General features: G+C 56.7%; 7 protein-coding genes across 7 annotated transcripts; 4 read left to right on the top strand and 3 right to left on the bottom strand.

The window, feature by feature from the left end:
* Positions 1-158: 158 nt before the first annotated feature.
* MFIFM68171_10326 (Citrinin biosynthesis transcriptional activator ctnR) lies at positions 159-3,134 on the top strand (the record flags this gene model as incomplete). The annotated part of the gene is made up of 7 exons (XM_071065745.1): positions 159-261; positions 315-437; positions 493-778; positions 835-1,051; positions 1,101-1,412; positions 1,465-1,947; positions 2,007-3,134. 7 exons carry the CDS (start codon positions 159-161, stop codon positions 3,132-3,134), a joined length of 2,652 nt encoding a protein of 883 aa, XP_070921846.1.
* A 567-nt stretch (positions 3,135-3,701) lies between these two features.
* Positions 3,702-4,891, bottom strand: CBR1 (NADH-cytochrome b5 reductase; the record flags this gene model as incomplete). Its single annotated transcript, XM_071065744.1, has 4 exons — positions 3,702-3,851; positions 3,952-4,495; positions 4,587-4,668; positions 4,738-4,891. The coding sequence occupies 4 exons, from the start codon at positions 4,889-4,891 to the stop codon at positions 3,702-3,704; spliced, it is 930 nt and encodes a 309-aa protein (XP_070921845.1).
* Positions 4,892-5,575: 684 nt separating this feature from the next.
* Positions 5,576-6,286, top strand: MFIFM68171_10324 (N-acetylglucosamine-induced protein 1; the record flags this gene model as incomplete). The annotated part of the gene is made up of 2 exons (XM_071065743.1): positions 5,576-5,696; positions 5,775-6,286. 2 exons carry the CDS (start codon positions 5,576-5,578, stop codon positions 6,284-6,286), a joined length of 633 nt encoding a protein of 210 aa, XP_070921844.1.
* A 52-nt stretch (positions 6,287-6,338) lies between these two features.
* On the bottom strand, positions 6,339-6,815 carry MFIFM68171_10323 (DUF788 domain-containing protein; the record flags this gene model as incomplete). The annotated part of the gene is made up of 1 exon (XM_071065742.1): positions 6,339-6,815. One exon carries the CDS (start codon positions 6,813-6,815, stop codon positions 6,339-6,341), a length of 477 nt encoding a protein of 158 aa, XP_070921843.1.
* A 3,948-nt stretch (positions 6,816-10,763) lies between these two features.
* Positions 10,764-13,273, top strand: CDC27 (anaphase-promoting complex subunit cdc27; the record flags this gene model as incomplete). The annotated part of the gene is made up of 2 exons (XM_071065741.1): positions 10,764-13,139; positions 13,199-13,273. The coding sequence occupies 2 exons, from the start codon at positions 10,764-10,766 to the stop codon at positions 13,271-13,273; spliced, it is 2,451 nt and encodes an 816-aa protein (XP_070921842.1).
* A 1,283-nt stretch (positions 13,274-14,556) lies between these two features.
* On the top strand, positions 14,557-15,187 carry HHF1_2 (Histone H4; the record flags this gene model as incomplete). Its single annotated transcript, XM_071065740.1, has 3 exons — positions 14,557-14,566; positions 14,814-14,951; positions 15,024-15,187. The coding sequence occupies 3 exons, from the start codon at positions 14,557-14,559 to the stop codon at positions 15,185-15,187; spliced, it is 312 nt and encodes a 103-aa protein (XP_070921841.1).
* Positions 15,188-15,703: 516 nt separating this feature from the next.
* TRS20 (TRAPP subunit) lies at positions 15,704-16,294 on the bottom strand (the record flags this gene model as incomplete). The annotated part of the gene is made up of 2 exons (XM_071065739.1): positions 15,704-16,019; positions 16,110-16,294. 2 exons carry the CDS (start codon positions 16,292-16,294, stop codon positions 15,704-15,706), a joined length of 501 nt encoding a protein of 166 aa, XP_070921840.1.
* Between the last annotated feature and the right edge of the window lie 62 nt (positions 16,295-16,356).

Below are 16,356 nucleotides of genomic sequence, written 5' to 3'. Positions count from 1 at the left end.
GCAGATATGTCATGCTCCAGGGGGTGACGACTCTGCGCGCGGCCCCGGGCCCAGCGACCGTGTTATACATGTGTCGGGCCCGGGGCGGCACTCTTGGTTAGTCCGGTGTCCTTCGATTCTCTCGTCGGCTTCGGTCTCGGACTCGGCAACACCGCAGAATGTCAACCTCGCCCGAAGATGCACCCTCGGAAGCGTCCGCTGCCGCCGCACAGGCATACGAGCCGCTGGCTTGTGTAAGCTGTCGGTCCCGGAAGCTCAAATGTGAGAGTATGGACCGGGTGGATCTGGCCCCCGTTGCTTATTGTTCCTCATAGGCGATCGGCGCAAACCAGTCTGCACCCGCTGCGAAAAGGCCGGTGGCGAGTGCGTCTATCCGGAGTCTCGGAGGAAGCCGGCCTTTAAGCGGAGAAACGTGAGAGAGCTCGAAGAAAGGCTTTGTACGGCTCCATGTGCCCGATTCGTCGTCTCCCACGTGTTGACAAGCCCCTGCAGCACAAGTGGAAGGCTTGCTGAGAAGTGTCGGCAAACAACGAGCCGGTCCAGCGTCCCTGCCCAATGCTGCTTGGACCGAGGAGTCGTCTCCCGCCGATGTTGGAGGCGAGAATGCCACGTCCAACTTCTTGGGTTTGCTTCAAAGCGGCCGTCCCGACGGGGCGGTGCCGTATTCCCCGCTGTCGCCGACCGAGAGTTCTCCAAAGGAGGACGGTTGGTTCCCCGGGGAGCTGATCGGGCTCGGCCAGTTTGAGAGTCTGCCTCCTTTCGACATGATCGAGGACCTGTAGGCGTGAAAAAATCGTAGCCGCTGATCGTGCGCCTGGTACTGATGAGGACTAGCCACAGGATATTCTTCGAAACGCAGGGCCTCACTATGCCCGTGGTATACCGGGATAACTACCTGCGGTCGTTCCACTCCCCGCCGCATATGCGCCCGCCCATGTCTCTCCAGTATGCCGTCTGGACCACGGCCTCGAACGGCCATCCCAAGTATGGACGCTACCACGATGCCCTCTATCGACGTGCCCGCCACTATCTGGAAGCCGAGGAGCTAAAGGTTGGCATGAAACCCGGTCTGACCGTCCTTGACACTGACATCTCCAAAGGGACATGGCGAACATTTCATCACCCTCGGCCACGCCCAAGCCTGGGTTCTTGTATCAACCGACGAAGCCCGGTGTCTACACTTCACCAGGGCATCCATGAGCTCGGCCAGATGCATCAGGCTGACCGGCATGATGGGGCTTCACCGGCTCGATGACACCACCGACGAGGAGCTCCCTATGGCGCCCATGATAGCCCCGCCCAAAACGTGGGCTGAGATCGAGGAGCGTCGGCGGCTTTTTTGGGGCGCCTTTGCCATTGACAGCTATGCGAGCATCAGCGCCGGATGGCCGAATTTGATTGACGTGAACCAGGCAAGTCATTCGTCTCCTGACCGCAAGAAGTCTCACGGCTGACCGCCAGCAGGTTACAACGCACTTGCCTGCGTCTGAGGAGGCCTTTACCCGGGGCGTCGAAGAGAAATCGTGCACCCTCCAGGATGTGTTCAAGGGCGCAGCCTACTCCACATTTGGTGGGAATGTGGTTATCTGCCATGTCTTCAACCAGCTGATGAAGCATGCCCACCGGCCGATGCCTGAAGACCATCCAGACGACCCTGAATACGGGACTTTCTGGAAGCGGCACAGGGAGCTCGACAATATGCTGTCTAGTGCCTTCATGTTTCTTCCCGAGCGTTTCAGGCTGCCGAGAAATATCCGTGATTCAGTAGCGGTGCAGTTAAATCTGAACCTGCATGCCGCCGTAATCTGCCTTCACAACACAGCCTGCGAGAAGGCCGACAAGTTCAAACTGCCGCGCATAAAGCAGACTAGCAGGACGAGAGCCTTGAATTCCGCCCAGGAAATCGTCGACATCATAAAACTGACTAGCCACATGAGAGAAGAATATGTGAGTATCGCTGACCGGCGGCCCCTTTCCCCCTTGGACAAAGCTGACATTTTCAGTAGAAAAGTCCTCTGATGGCACTGTCCTTGTACTTTGCCGCATCGGTTTACGTAGCGCAGGCGAAAGAAAAACCCGAAGAGTGCGAGAGCGCAAACCTTGAACTTCTTGCCAAGTCGATGGATTCCATGGGCCGACGGCACACCTTGACACGCGCTTATCTCAATCAACTTCTTCTCGACCTCGAACGCAACGGCATCTCGGGCCTCATAGATTTTGTTCCAACGATAAGCGAGTTAAAGCCCTGCTGTCACGGCATCCCCATAGTCGCTCGCGGCCCCGTCTCGCGCCACTCCAAAGTCCAACCGCCGCTGCCGGGGCGTCTGCCTCTGTGGGCGCCTCAAGGTGTCGTGGCCGCCAATACCCCTAGCACAATTCCGTACGCCTCTTTCGTGACGCACATCGCGCCTGAGCAGGAGGATATTAGCGGCCCCGCGAGCAAGCGAATGCGAATCTCTACCGGATCGACAGACCCTCGCATGTCAGAAACGGCTAAGCATGTACGAGCCGACATACCCTCTTCTACACCCTGGGCTCCCGGGCGCGCAGGGCCGAACTCCATTGATGGCGTCCCTGCCACGGCCCTGTTCGGATACCCAGGCGGCTGGTCCTACGCAGCAAAATACATGGCGGCCAGCACGACAGCCACCACCACCCTACCTCACCGGACCGGCTCCCCTGCCATGGGCGCCAGCTCGGCGACGCCCGGCAGCTTCCGCAGCCCCGGGCAATTACACATCCCTATGTCGGGGGACCATACACAAACAACATTCACACAACCAATCGCTGGGCCTAGCAGTACAACAACCGCGACCGCTACGCTCGGAAGCACCAGCGCTACGAGCGATTTCCTTCCGAATATTGACAATAGAAGCAACGACAACACCAATGACAGCGAGGTCCCCGACCTCGACATCTTCCAGGACCTAGGCGAGTGGGGCGTGACCGACCCGGAGTCGTTCTACGCCATGCTGGCCGAGATCGCGCGCGGCAACAACACCGGGACAGACGACTACGGAACGTCACAGTCGCAGGACAGCAACAATCCCATGGACCCGTGGGGCGGGGCGGCCGCCGGCGGGAGTGGTGGCTCGGCTTGGGACACCGGTGAAGGTGGTTCCAGGACTGGGTAAAAAGTAATGGAAAAGGGGGGAGGAATTGTATGATAGGATTGTACTATATTACGGGTGCGGCTCCCGGAAATCTGGGACTGTTGTACGAGATATCGGACTCGGGGATACTGCATTGGGCTGGCAAGGTATGCATATGACCAGAAACGGGCTGGTTGGTAGGTTTTGGGGGAATCAGAGCGTATACGGAGACTCCCAACCCTTCTCACTAGATTACTAGATCCCCCATCTAAATAAATAGATAATGTCAAATTCCAAAACAGGGAACGTGTCAGAATCGGCCAGAACCGGCATGGTGTTTACACAAGTGTTGATTCTACCTTCTTTGCGCCAGTCGTGTCTAATTAGTTAAACGATACAGTAACTGTGTTTCGTCGTAGTAACCTCAACCCTCCCCCCCACACACACATACACCCCGACCCATCTCAGACGGCGGTCTTCCTCAAGCGTCAACAAGCGTTAACTCCTTTGCGCCGGTTTTATCTCTGGCTAGTGAACGATACAGTACTGCATGGTCGTGAAGCATCCAACTCAGAGATCGATCCTTCTTTGTGTCTCGCCACACCAGCCTTAGAAGGCAAACACCTGATCCTCGAGCTTGCTGACGGGCCGGGCCTTCTTGAAGCCCAGGCTCTCGGTGGCCTTCTTCAGCCCGCTGATCATGGGAGGAGGGCCGCAGAGCAGGATCTTGACGTCGTCGGCCGGCTTGGGGAGCCATTTCTGCAATGATCACAACAGATCAGCAACCTCTTATCCCCCAACTTTATTCAAACAATAGGATCTTGCCCAGGGAGAGGGGCCAGGGGCGGTTTTAACTCACGGTAATCATATCGGCCGTCACGTAGCCCACGCCGCCGGTCCACCCGGCAGGCGGCTTGTCCAGCACGTAGTGGACGCGGAAGCCCTTGTCCTCGCGGGCCAGCTGGTCCAGGTCCTCGCGCAGCAAAATGTCCTGCTCGGTCACGTTGGCGAAGATGAGGTCCACCTCGGTCCGGTCGCCGGCCTTGCGGCCCCGCACGATGGCCCGGATGACCTGCAGCATCGGGGTGATGCCCGTGCCGCCGGCGACCATGCCGAAGTGGCGCACCATGTTGGGCGTGTAGACGAAGGCGCCCTTGGGGCCCTTGACGCGGATCGTCTGGCCGACGCCGAGCGACGCCATGTGCTTGGAGATGTTGCCCGTCGGGTACGACTTGATGAGCAGGTCGAAGTAGCCCGGCTGGTGGTCGCCCGAGATCGGCGTGTAGGAGCGCACAATCTCCTTGGAGGAGCCGTCGGGCTGCGGGAGGTGCGCGCCGATCGAGATGTGCTGACCGATCGGCAGGCCGAGGATCGAGGTCGGTGTGGGGAGGGCGAAACGGTAGCTTTGAAAAGTAAGAAAAAGGGGGGAGTTGTTAGTTGACTGAGGGCGGCGGATGGGATGTTTAACGGGGATTTTCAAGGGGGAGCGCTTACATGGCAACATTGTGCGAGATGATGGTCTTTTCCTTGAGCTCAAATTCTTGGAAGACGTCGGGCTTAAGGACTTTCTTGGGGACTGGCGGACGGGGCCACAGTCAAGTCAGTGGTTGTCGATAGGTAATGATGGCCTGTGTGTGCGACATACCATTGTTATAGAACTTCACCGCGCCCAGGACGATCCCCAGCAGCAGCGCGTAGACTGTCCATTCCCGCTTCACGATGACCGTGCCGACGACAAGCAGGCCGACGGGAATGTATATCCCGTCGATGAACTTGCGTGCAAGCAATGAGTCGGACATGTCTGGTTGTCTCCGTCGCTCTCTCTCTGTCACTCTCCGCGCACTCTGGTGGCCCGGATGGGGATCGCGACTGCTCGAGAGCTCAGTTGGATGTGGGACGGAACCACGGAGCCGTTTTCGGTCTGGGGGACACAATTTGTTTAAAAAAACAGACCGAACAAGCTGTCGGACCGGGGTGTGGGATGGGCGCGTGGGCCGATTTTGCTGCGGGTTGAGCCGAATTCCAAGGGTGGGGACCGGAGCCCCACTAAACTCTGGGCTTCTGGGTTCAACAATTTGTGCCCCGGCGGGACGGGCCAGCCAGAACTCGGCCCATGCCGGCAGCGGTCCGATGCCACGGCAGTTCGCAATGTCGCAACGTCGCAATCTTACGCTCTCACACTGAAATGCGTCCCCTCCTGCAAATACCGCCGCCTTGCCGGCTGCTTACACAATCCCGTACTTTCTTGCGGTCCGTAGCATCACATTTTTGTCCTTTCGCGCCGGATTTTATCCACTCAGGTTTCCAAAGTCTCTTATCTCTAATCGCTGCCTAGCTCTCAGGGGCCCTGTATCCGACCGGTGATTGGTTTGTTCCGACGTGCCAGCCAGCTGTCCAGTCTTGGTTCTGGCGGCGGTACCAGAAAGACGTTCCAGGGAGAACCCCGCCATCAAGGTACCAACGTACCGGGTAAAGAAATCCAAATGGGTGAGAACGCGATCGAGGAGCCGCCGTTTCCCCTTACCGAGGTGGACAAATGGGTGCTCTCCCAGACCGACGACGAATACGCATATCACACCTGGGACGATCTCCGCAGTATCATTCGTATGGGCACCTGCTTGCTCTTTTTGATGCTGGACTCGCCAGTTCTCGGCGCTGCCGAGTACTAACACACAATCCCAGAAAACAATGAGCTCCATGTCCTCAAGAGAAAGCCGTCCGATCTTCGGCGGTACATGAAGTGGACGGCCGAGACAAAAGCCGAGTACGGCAGCATCACCAACTTCCTCCTTGCCCATCGTCTTCCGAAAGCCTGGGGTTCGCCGCCCTTCACGCCGGCCTCTGAAACGCCGTTTGCCGACCCGTCCGACTACCGGGTGCTGATCAACGACTGGCCCTACGGCTTCACCCCGGGCATCACCCACCTTGTCGTGTGGTCCCGCACCCTGATCCCGACCGATGGCGAGGTGGGCGACATGACACCCGAGACCAGAGAGATCGTCGCACAGTTCGTAAAGCGGTACTTCGTAGACAGCCTCGGGCCTGGCGGCGAGGACAAGGTGCTGTGGTTCAAAAATTGGGTAGCCCTGCAGAGCGTGCGGACGGTTGACCATATTCATGTCATGGTGCGGGATGTCGACCCCGCCGTGTTGCAGGAGTGGGCGGAGGAGCGCGAATGGCATAGACCACAGTAGATGATGCATCCGGTACCGCAAGACAAGGAAGGGGCTTGGAAAAATCCAGATATTACGCTGCCCGCCGCTGCTTGCGATTGCCCGCGGGCGCAGCATTTGCATCGACCCCCATCTGTGCCATCTGCTTCGCGGCGCCCATCATGCTGAAACCCTTGTAGACGCCGTATGCAGGAACCACGGCCCAAAGGAGCCACGCCCAATTGCCGAACAGGGCGACGAGGATTGCGGCGCCCCAGGTGACCCAGATGACGTCGAACATGTACTCGGTCAGGCCAGCCGCGCCCAGGTCTTCCCCGGAGGATCTGAGAGCTTTTGTGGCGGGGTCATAGCTGGGGCGTCCGGTCCTTTCCAGAGCGAATTGGCAGACGAAGCTGGGGAGGGAGAGAATGAACCAGAGCAAGAGAGAGCGTGTCCGGAAGACGAAGTGCAGAAGCAGGAACAGGCCATTGACGATCAGCGACCCGATGTGAAGGTTGTTGAGCGCCGCCGAATTGGACTTGGCTTGATCTTTGCGCGCTTTCTGAGCCATATTCGTTGCCAGGCGAATGAGTGGGTTATTATTAGGGGAACGCCGAATGAAACTGAAGAAGGGGAAAATGTTTGGAACGATGACAACTTTTGGCGCCCCCGGTCGGGATGTCGTTGAGGGTTCTTGGCGCTCCTACCTCAATAACCCTGGCAACTGGCTAGCCTTGGCATCCATGGATCCGTCACTGTAGTGTACGGGACTCGAGGTAGTTAGCACTAGAGTCCTTAGTAACCCAGCTGTCCGCAGATTCTAACTCACACTGGCTGAATCGGCAACGGCTTGGCCCAACAACTGCGTGAACTTGAATTTTCTTTTCCAATTTATCCACTCTCCCTGTCTCTTGAGTCGGCGATGCGAACCATTCATTTTTGTGCCAGCTTTCCCACCGCGTGTCACAAGGACATCTCGCGGAAGGCCCCCCATTAGGGAGGTTAGCCGCGCAGTTATCAATTGATTGAAAGAAGGGCCCATCGAAGGACTACCTATCCGACTAGATATCCGTCAAGGAAGCCAGAAAGCTGCAGGAGGTTATGGCTCAGCATCAGACCACATATGCAGACAAGTGGCCGAGTAGGATCCACAGGGTATTAATGGCTAGTGCGGTTAGCCAGCCAGCAATAACCCATCCTCTCCGACTTTGTAGGACGACTTCGATTTCAAGAGGGTTGTAATTTAGGCCCCCAGAAGGAAGGACGATCCGTAAGGTTGTCGAAGATTGTTACTGAATTTGATCACACTGATCCAACCCTGGACCTTCTGCCGTTGTCACATCGCGCATGGGCACGCCGCCGTAGACCTGCGTCCCCAGGTGCTATAGCCACGCAAGACGAAGAGGGGGGAGTATCAAATCATAGGTTCTGGTAAGGCTCTAGCTGCCATACCAGGCAACCCGATGTAACCGCGATGCTGAGTTTTCATTTTTGAGAGAGCAAGCCTGAGCCGGCCGTACTAGGATTGGATGTTGGGTGCCGGCGTAGGGGCTCTAATGCCCTACTATCACGCGTATCCACTCATGCCGCGTCACCAGCAACAGGCCGTTCTGAGTGAAAGGGTTCAGACAGTTTTGAAGTTTAGTTAGCGTCACGGTGTCTTTGATTCTTCAACGAACGCGGTGAGGCATCAACACGTGGGGCTGACATGTCCCAGACAACATCTATCTACCTACCTACTTAAGGTAGTCTGCCGCGTCACCACATATGCAAAGTGCAAATGGAGAATCCCCCAGACTTGGATAAGGCAAAACCGAGGTCGACTTGCAGCGTAGCAGGATGAGTTGTGTGCTTGTTGATTTCTGGCTCCTCTCAGTTCATTTCCATTCGTACTATTGGAATAGCCTCATCTTGCTGAGCTATATGATTGGCAGTAGGCCCGGGGCTCACGTAAACGTGCCCTACGCAATGGTATATCAAACGGTGAAAGGGCACATCATGAACTTTAGTTCGCCTTTGTATTTTAAGTAGCATCCCTTTACCTCACGGTTGGAGATGGCTGGGACTTCGAATCTGACGAAACTGACGGTCATCTCGATGTAACCAAGTCGCATGTAACTTGACAGGGGCGCAGCTCATCTAATATGCTCCCGACGAGTACGTGGGAATTTGATGCTGGTATAGCTCAACAACGCGATGTAGGAGTCGTCGTCAGCTCTGATCCTGGAATTGTCTATAAAAGCACCAGTAACCCGCCGCTCTGCCGCCAACACTGCACCATCAAGAGCAAGCACTCATAGCTATACATCTTCCAGACAACCGGCGACCAGGCAGATAGCAGTCTCAACAGCAAGCCACCATAACCACCATGCGTTTCTTCACGGCTATGTTCGTTACCCTTGCCACCGGCGCTTTCGCCGCTCCCGGCTCAGCGCCCGCCTCGCTCAGCGCCCGCCAGGATACGTGCACGTACAATTGTGACTGTGCATCTCCCGATACTGCCGAATGCTGCGCCGAAGCTGGCGGCACTCTGGACGAGAGCAACGTACGTACCACGATCCGTTGCTTCTCTCATCAACAACATAAGCCTTGTGAGAGTGTTATACTAACTCGGTTTGGAATTAGTGGTGCGGGAACATGCCGACCGACGTCGCTACGGCCTTCACCGCATGCTGCTCGCGGACTTTGGACGCCTATTCTTGCATGACCCAGATTGGTTGCCCCCTTGTCAAATAGAAGCTGGCGCGTCTGCGAGACGGAAAACCGGGAATATGGGTTAGACATTGGACTTGCGAAGGGCCCAGGGGCAAGGTTTACTAGCGTGGGCTTTCCGGCATCGAGCGAGGGAGCAGTCAATGCTAGCGCCGGATACAGTTCTAACACTCAACCCCATTCCGGTATAGATACTAGGTCGCAATTGGCCTTTGGAAATTAGAAATCCCACTCTTCCCGCATGTGAGGATAGGCAACGATGAAACGTGTCCGTTCCGCAAAATGTTGTAGTAATTGGAACAATCGAACCTCTGGGCCGTCGGACATAGAGACGCCATCCTTGTGTGACGTCCCGGTGCCACTGCAGCCCAGGACAGCCACTTTTATCAATTTGTGAAAGATGAGCCTACAAAACTATCTAAACAGCGGTATAAGCGGCGGCCGTCTCAGTCATAAGGGCTTTAATTACGCTGTTAGCCAGGGAATCACACTAACAGCGCGAAGAGATTGTTGAAAAGATGCTGTGATCAGACCTAGTAGTCAACAAGACAAGACCGGCCCAAATTGTTTACGTAAAACATCAACCAAGACGCTTTTTGCGAGAAATTCTCCCGGCGAACGTGGCTCCTGATGAAGTTCATTCATGTGTCGTATTGTTATGAATTGCAGTGCGGATGGCTTGGCGGGGCTTGGGACATGGTGGGAGTCGAGTGCTGTGAAGTTGGGACTCGCCAGCTCATGCCAGAGCAAAGGTAAGGTGCCTGAAGAATCATGAATGAAATTGCGTCTCCTTCCATACACTTACAGTACAGTACTTGGTAGGTGATTGCAGGGAGCCGGAGCCTAAGAAGAAGCACTGACCAACGGGTCGTGTCTGCGGTTGAAGCAAAGTCGCATCGTGGATCGCAAGGCCGCTGCAAACCCAGCACTCCAGGTGGCGGGACCGAAGAAACAATGTGAGGATGGCTCAGATGGCTGCCTGCCCAGTTTTCAGGTGTGGCTGGGAGCACGGCAGGCGCACCGTGGGATCCAACCCAGTTGCTCGGCAGGTCCCGCGCCCAACCGCCGTAGCGTTAACACGAGCGCGTAGCCAATCAATTCCCCCCTGCCGTGCCCACCCACCATAACATTGCCAGAACGACAGAACCTAGCAACGACGCCTCGATAGACGGCTCGACAGCTTTCCCACCGAAAAACGGGACGACACCAGCTCATCGCTTGGCCGAAAAATCAGGGGTTGGAATCGCTGGGTGTTGGCCATTCTCCTTCGTCGCTTCCTTTCATTTTTCGGTGGTTGGAAGTCATGTCCTCTGAACTCGGGAGGATTTGACACAACCAGCCTTGCGGGCCCGCATCGTCGTCTTTGTTTTCGCCTTCTGTTCCCCCTTCTCCCGACAGCACCTTACCAGGCCCCGCTACGCCGTCACCGGACTGCCCTGCCTGTCGAACCGTCCATCATTGCCTTCCAGCGCTGTACAGATTTCGATACCCATTGCGCGCACGCCCGATCGTCCGACGCCCTTCTTAATCAAAGCAGCTGCATCGACCATTTTCTTCTGAGCCCTTCCGACGAGTGGCTCGTGACTAGGCCGCCGGCCTTAGAACTCGCTTCCGTTTCCGCCACCGAACAACCGCCCTCTTCCGTTGTGCACGGCCTGCGCTATCGCCGTGGTGGGGGGGGGGTGAATCTCCCATGCATATCCAGCTCGAGACTACTGTTGATTCGAGCGACCTCCATGGATAATCACCGTCGGTAGCAACTGGAAAATTACGTCGCACCCCAACCGGCGCGGCTGTGCCTACCAAAATGGCACCGAACAGCGCCGCGATCGCCAGCTTGCTAAAACAAACCGTTCATTACCACCTCGACGGCCTTGCATACCAGAATGCTCTCTTCTTCGCCGAGCGGCTGCATGCACACGATCCACGCTCCCCAGAGTCCGCATATTTGGTCGCTCTGTGTCACTTCCGGCTCGGCGATTCCCGGTCGGCATACGAAGTTAGCAAACCGTCCGGCTCCCGAGGGGTTCACGTGGGATGCGCCTTCATCCTGGCACAGTCGTGTCTGGACCTGGAACGGCACAAGGATGGGATTACAGCCTTGGAGAAGGCTCGGCCGCTCTGGGGCTCCAAATGTAGCGCGGGGAGGCACACAGCTTCGACGCGGGCGCCGTACCCCGATGCGGCTACTATCAGCTGTCTCCTCGGCAAGCTGTACAGGGCATATGACGATAAGAAGAAGGCAGTTCAGTGTTTCGAGGACGCACTGAGGACTAATCCCTTCATGTGGGACGCCTTTACCATTCTCTGTGATATGGGCGTCAATGTTAGGATACCAAACATCTTCAAACTCAACGACGCCTTCGCCCGCACCTTCGACCAGGAACCGGGCGCAGCAAACGTCGAGTCCAACGGAGGCGCGCCAGAGCCTCTCCAGAAGAAGTCTGGCATCCAAGCTGTCAGCCACGACGGCGATCCATTCGAGGGCCACCGGTCCACCGCGTTTCAGCATATTTCGAGCAATAACATGCTCTTCGCCGAACCTGGTGAGAATGATTTGGTGGCGAAGTTCGCTGTTGTTCATTCGAGGTATACAGCGAACCAAGGAAACAAGCACGGATCTGATGGGGCGGAAACCCCGACTGGTCCTGCCGCTTCCGGCCAAGAAGCTCAACTGCCTCGGAACGGCTTCGGCCCCGAGCCACCGCTGGCTCCGACCCGCCGGACGCGGGCGACCCAAGCGATCGAGTCGAATCTTCTCGATGCTCCTTCAAGGGCGAGCCATCGCTTAGGGTCAAGGAAGAGAGAGAAAGCTCAGGACCAGCCGGGGGATCTTTCAGAATCGATGCTGCGAGGGTCTGCCCTCTCTCTGTCGGCTACAGAGAGGAAACGTACGGCGTCGGGGCACCCCGTCCAGCCACGTCCCACTAACTGTGAGGAGCCGAGGAGGAGCGCCAGACTCAACGTGATCCCTAGGACGGCCGCATCGAGAGTGAACTCAGGCGCTACAGCGACTGGCGTCCCGGCGACACGCGAGCTGAGGAAGGCCAGGCCACCGGTCTCACGGATCATGCGTCCAGGCTCCAGCGGAGCCAGCGTCGGCAGGGTTGTCAGCGGCAATCGGAAGCCTCTGGAGGAGAACAGTATGGATGTCGACCAAGCTGAAGCCCCGCGCGTCAGGGAGCCGCCTGCTGCCCAAGTCCTGCCACCTAAACCGGCCGAACCCGAGCCTGTCAAGGTCGATGAGGGGTTGAGGTGGATCCTGGATCTCTTAAAGAAGATGGCATCCGGATACCTTCTCTCGTCACAATTCCAATGTCAAGAGGCACTGGCTGCGTTCTCATCGCTTCCCCGGAGCCACCAAGAGACGCCATGGGTGCTGGCGCGTATGGGAAGAGCACAGTATGAACAGGCGAATTACGTAGAAGCCGAGAAATTCTTCAGACGACTCCGAAAACTCGCCCCTGCACGCCACGACGACATGGAGGTCTACTCGACGGTTCTGTGGCATCTGAGGAAAGAGACCGATCTGTCATTCCTGGCGCATGAACTCATAGATGCTGTATGGGATTCGCCCCAAGCCTGGTGCGCCCTGGGAAACGCGTGGTCACTAGCTTGCGACCACGAGCAGGCCCTACGATGCTTCAAGCGGGCCATCCAACTCCATCCGAACTTCGCATACGCGTACACTTTGCAGGGACACGAGCACGTGGAAAACGAAGAATATGACAAGGCGCTGACGGCGTATCGGCACGCCATCGCGGCGGACAAACGACACTATAACGCCTATTACGGCATTGGGAAAGTCTACGAGAAGCTGGGCAACTATGAGAAGGCGTGGAGCCACTATCACGCCGCGTCGGCGATCCACCCGACACACGCCGTCCTGATTTGCTGCATGGGGACCGTGCTACAGCGGCAGAAGCAGGTCGCACAGGCTCTCCCGTTCTTCCACAAGGCTGTCGAGCTGGCACCACGGGCGGCCGAGATCCGGCACAAGAAGGCTCGGGCGCTGCTGGCTACCGGCCAGCTGGAGGAGGCACAGCATGAGCTCATGATTCTGAGGGACCTTGCCCCGGACAAGGCCCAGGTTCACTTCCTCTTGGGCAAGCTCGCCAAAACCCTCGGAGACAGGAAGTCGGCGGTCCGCCACTTCACCATTGCCCTCAGTTTGGACCCCAAGGTGAGAGAGATCGGGTCGCGGATTCTTGTGGGTATGCACGCATTGCTGACGTTTTCCAGGCGAGCGGGCAGATCAAGCAGGAGATTGGGGGACTCGAGGACGACGACTCTTTGGACGATTCCATGATGCATTGATGCTCGTGATTTTGGCCATGACGTTTGAACGCGAACACATATTATCCTACGATGTCCTACGACTACGGAAGGCCGGGCCATGATTCGGATGAGCGTTTCGTTTGCGCTTGGGAAGGCCCAGAGATTTGAGCCCCGAGAAAAAGTCGGCTGCGCCTTTGAGGCGTTGGGATGACATTGAGGGTGGTTGCTTCCTTTTCCCTTTCTTTTTTTCACAACAATGTCAGCATTGTATTGCATGGCAGGGGCGTTCCTGGAGAGCATCGAGCATGCCTTTGCTTCGTGGGACCACACCCATGGCATTCTGGCCGGGGGGGGGGGTTTGTATGAGTACGTCAGCATTGCATTGGCCGACCGACCGTGTATATTTATATGGAGTTGGCTGGGTGACATCAACGTCTGGTGGGATGGGGCGGTTGGGTTCCCAGCAGAGAGAGGACCCAGGTAGCAAACCGGTAATACAGGAATCGGGTTCTTGGTGAGCTACGGATTCCCGAGCGTTACACACCTACCTTACATCCAGCGTGGGTGTGTGAAGAGAAGCGAATTGAAGAACTTGGTATGCTTAAGCGGCAGGTAACTGGACGGCAGTAGTGTTCTAGGCTTGATTGGACGTAGTACACCACATTGAGGGACCAGTGGACGCGGTCGTCAGTCCAGGCTGGTGATTTGCCGCGAGAGACGTGGCGCCCGAAAATCCATATAACAGCGGCTGGCTCCTGTCGTTCTAGTCGAGACCTTGGTACAGGAAAGCCGCGTCTCTTCGAATGAGCAAGTCGGAAAATAGGTAGAGAAGCTCGGACCACGCCTTTAAATCTGACGGGTTCCTGCACCGGCTGAAGCTCGGCGACGACGCTCGGGCCATTTTTTGCGGGGCGCTTCCCCCCAAAACGCGCAGCGCCGCAGCCAGGAAAACAAGTGATCAAAGCCGCGTGCATTTGCAGCGCTTTGACAACCCATTTTTTAAGCTTGCAAATCCAGTTACCAAAACGCAACGGATTTTTTCATTTGGCAGGGAAAATAACCAACAAGCCACCCCCACCCGAAACCGGACTAGTGCCCTTTTCTCCCAAATCAGCTGCACTGATCCGGCCGCCTGGCCACGCACCTATTTAACTTAGCTTCTCCCCTCTCACTCGCCTGCTCTTCCAAAACACCAACTCCTTTTACCAATTGCGTGCGGTTGCCCATCTATCACCGGCATCAACTTTTCATCGATTTTGTCCACTGCGACAAGCCATTCCATCACTTAAACAGTTCTCCATCAAGTCAAAACTTCAATCAATATGACTGGACGTAAGTTGCAACTTTTTTTCCTTGGTCGACGTCGTCGCTGTCACGGATGCAAGGGCCCTTGGGGGTCGCGACTTGGATGGGTTTTGCCTGGCAAGGCTAGGGTGGGGTGCACGTGTTCCACAACGCGTCACGTCCGCCCGGCTTTGCATCATGATGGATCGCGTCCTGGGCTTGCATCTTGCGTGGCATGCCCGTCGACGATACTTGTCTTGTTATGAATGATGATGCTGACGCGTCGGCAACACAGGCGGCAAGGGCGGAAAGGGCCTCGGCAAAGGCGGTGCCAAGCGCCACCGCAAGATTCTGCGCGACAACATCCAGGGTATCACCAAGCCCGCCATCCGCCGTCTGGCTCGCCGTGGCGGTGTCAAGCGTATTTCTGCCAGTATGTTGCCCCCCTTTTTAAAGCCATCGCTCTTGCTCTGGGATTGCCCCGGCGCTAACAAATGCTTTGCAGTGATCTACGAGGAGACCCGCGGCGTCCTCAAGTCCTTCCTCGAGGGTGTCATCCGTGACGCCGTCACGTATACCGAGCACGCCAAGCGCAAGACTGTCACGTCGCTCGACGTCGTCTATGCCCTCAAGCGCCAGGGCCGCACCCTCTACGGCTTCGGCGGCTAAGCGAGTTGCCCAACACCAAGCAACTCGCGGGGGTTCTCTCTCGGACGGATGGGCCAACTGCAATCTGCCAATTGGCTGGCTGGAGGAGAGAGGGAGATTCGTGCTCGCTTATCGACACCTTCGCATCGCTTTTGGTTTACGAAAGCGCGTGTGGAGGGCGGGCATGAAGGTGCCATCTGTTTCCCGCCAGGGAGATGGGGCCATGGATGGTTGTGCGCACACTTGGCAGGCATGATCGAGTACATCTTTTCCTTTTCGGTGGTGATTTTACGCCTGGCGTTAGGTTGGGGATGGCGGGATGGGTTATCACTGCTATGGCATGGTCGGTCGATGGGAATGACCAGGGCGTCTTTACACTGGCATGGGAAGGGTAGTCAAACCCCAAATACATTGATTTGATGATAATTTTTTTGTTATTGACTGCATGCTCCTGTGATTTGCTGCGCGCATACGCGAATGCCACGATGCCAGCGGGAACCGTCCCCCGTCAGACTATTACCAAGGGAATCTACAAATCTACAAGTACTTCCTCCCCGCCGCCGCAACCCTTTGCCGAAACACCGGACTCCGAATCTCCATGTTGACCTTGTAAAACGGGCTCATGATGGCTTTTACGTAGTTCTCGTAGACCTCGCTGAAGAAGTTCTTGATGGCCTCCTCCGTCTGCGGGCTGGTCGGATTCGCGCCGACCGAGGTCGAGTTGCGCGTCGATGTGCCGGCCGCGCCGCCTGCGACCGTCGGCGGCTGGTGGAGCAGGAGGAACTTCACGTTGCCGCCCGTCATGAAGCAGGATATGTAGTTGTTGAAGAACTTGTCGATTACCTTGAGGTAGCTATTGGTGCGAGGCACGTGTAATGTTAGTGATGGGGGAGGCAGCAAAGATGAGGAAACAGGAGGGGAGGTAGGAAGGGTATGAATGTACAGCTGCCCGTTCGTCCACTGCACCTCCTCGACTATGTCCAGGCTGCTGTGCAGGATGAATTGGTTCAGGTGACGCGCCTGCTCGGTGAAGCGGGCTTGGCCATCGCCGCCCTGCTTGGACGTGCCGAACTCGTACTCGAAGAGCGGGTTGTCTTGGGTGCCGATTATGGCGAAGTAGTAGCTCATTGTTGTGTGTTCGTTTGCTTTGTGGGTTTCTTGGATATCGTTCGCTTATTCGGTCAATCATC

This window comes from Madurella fahalii (assembly GCF_045866475.1).
Source record: "Madurella fahalii IFM 68171 DNA, scaffold_6, whole genome shotgun sequence".
Lineage (NCBI taxonomy): Eukaryota > Fungi > Ascomycota > Sordariomycetes > Sordariales > Madurella > Madurella fahalii.
This window is presented reverse-complemented; position numbering and strand designations above follow the sequence as displayed.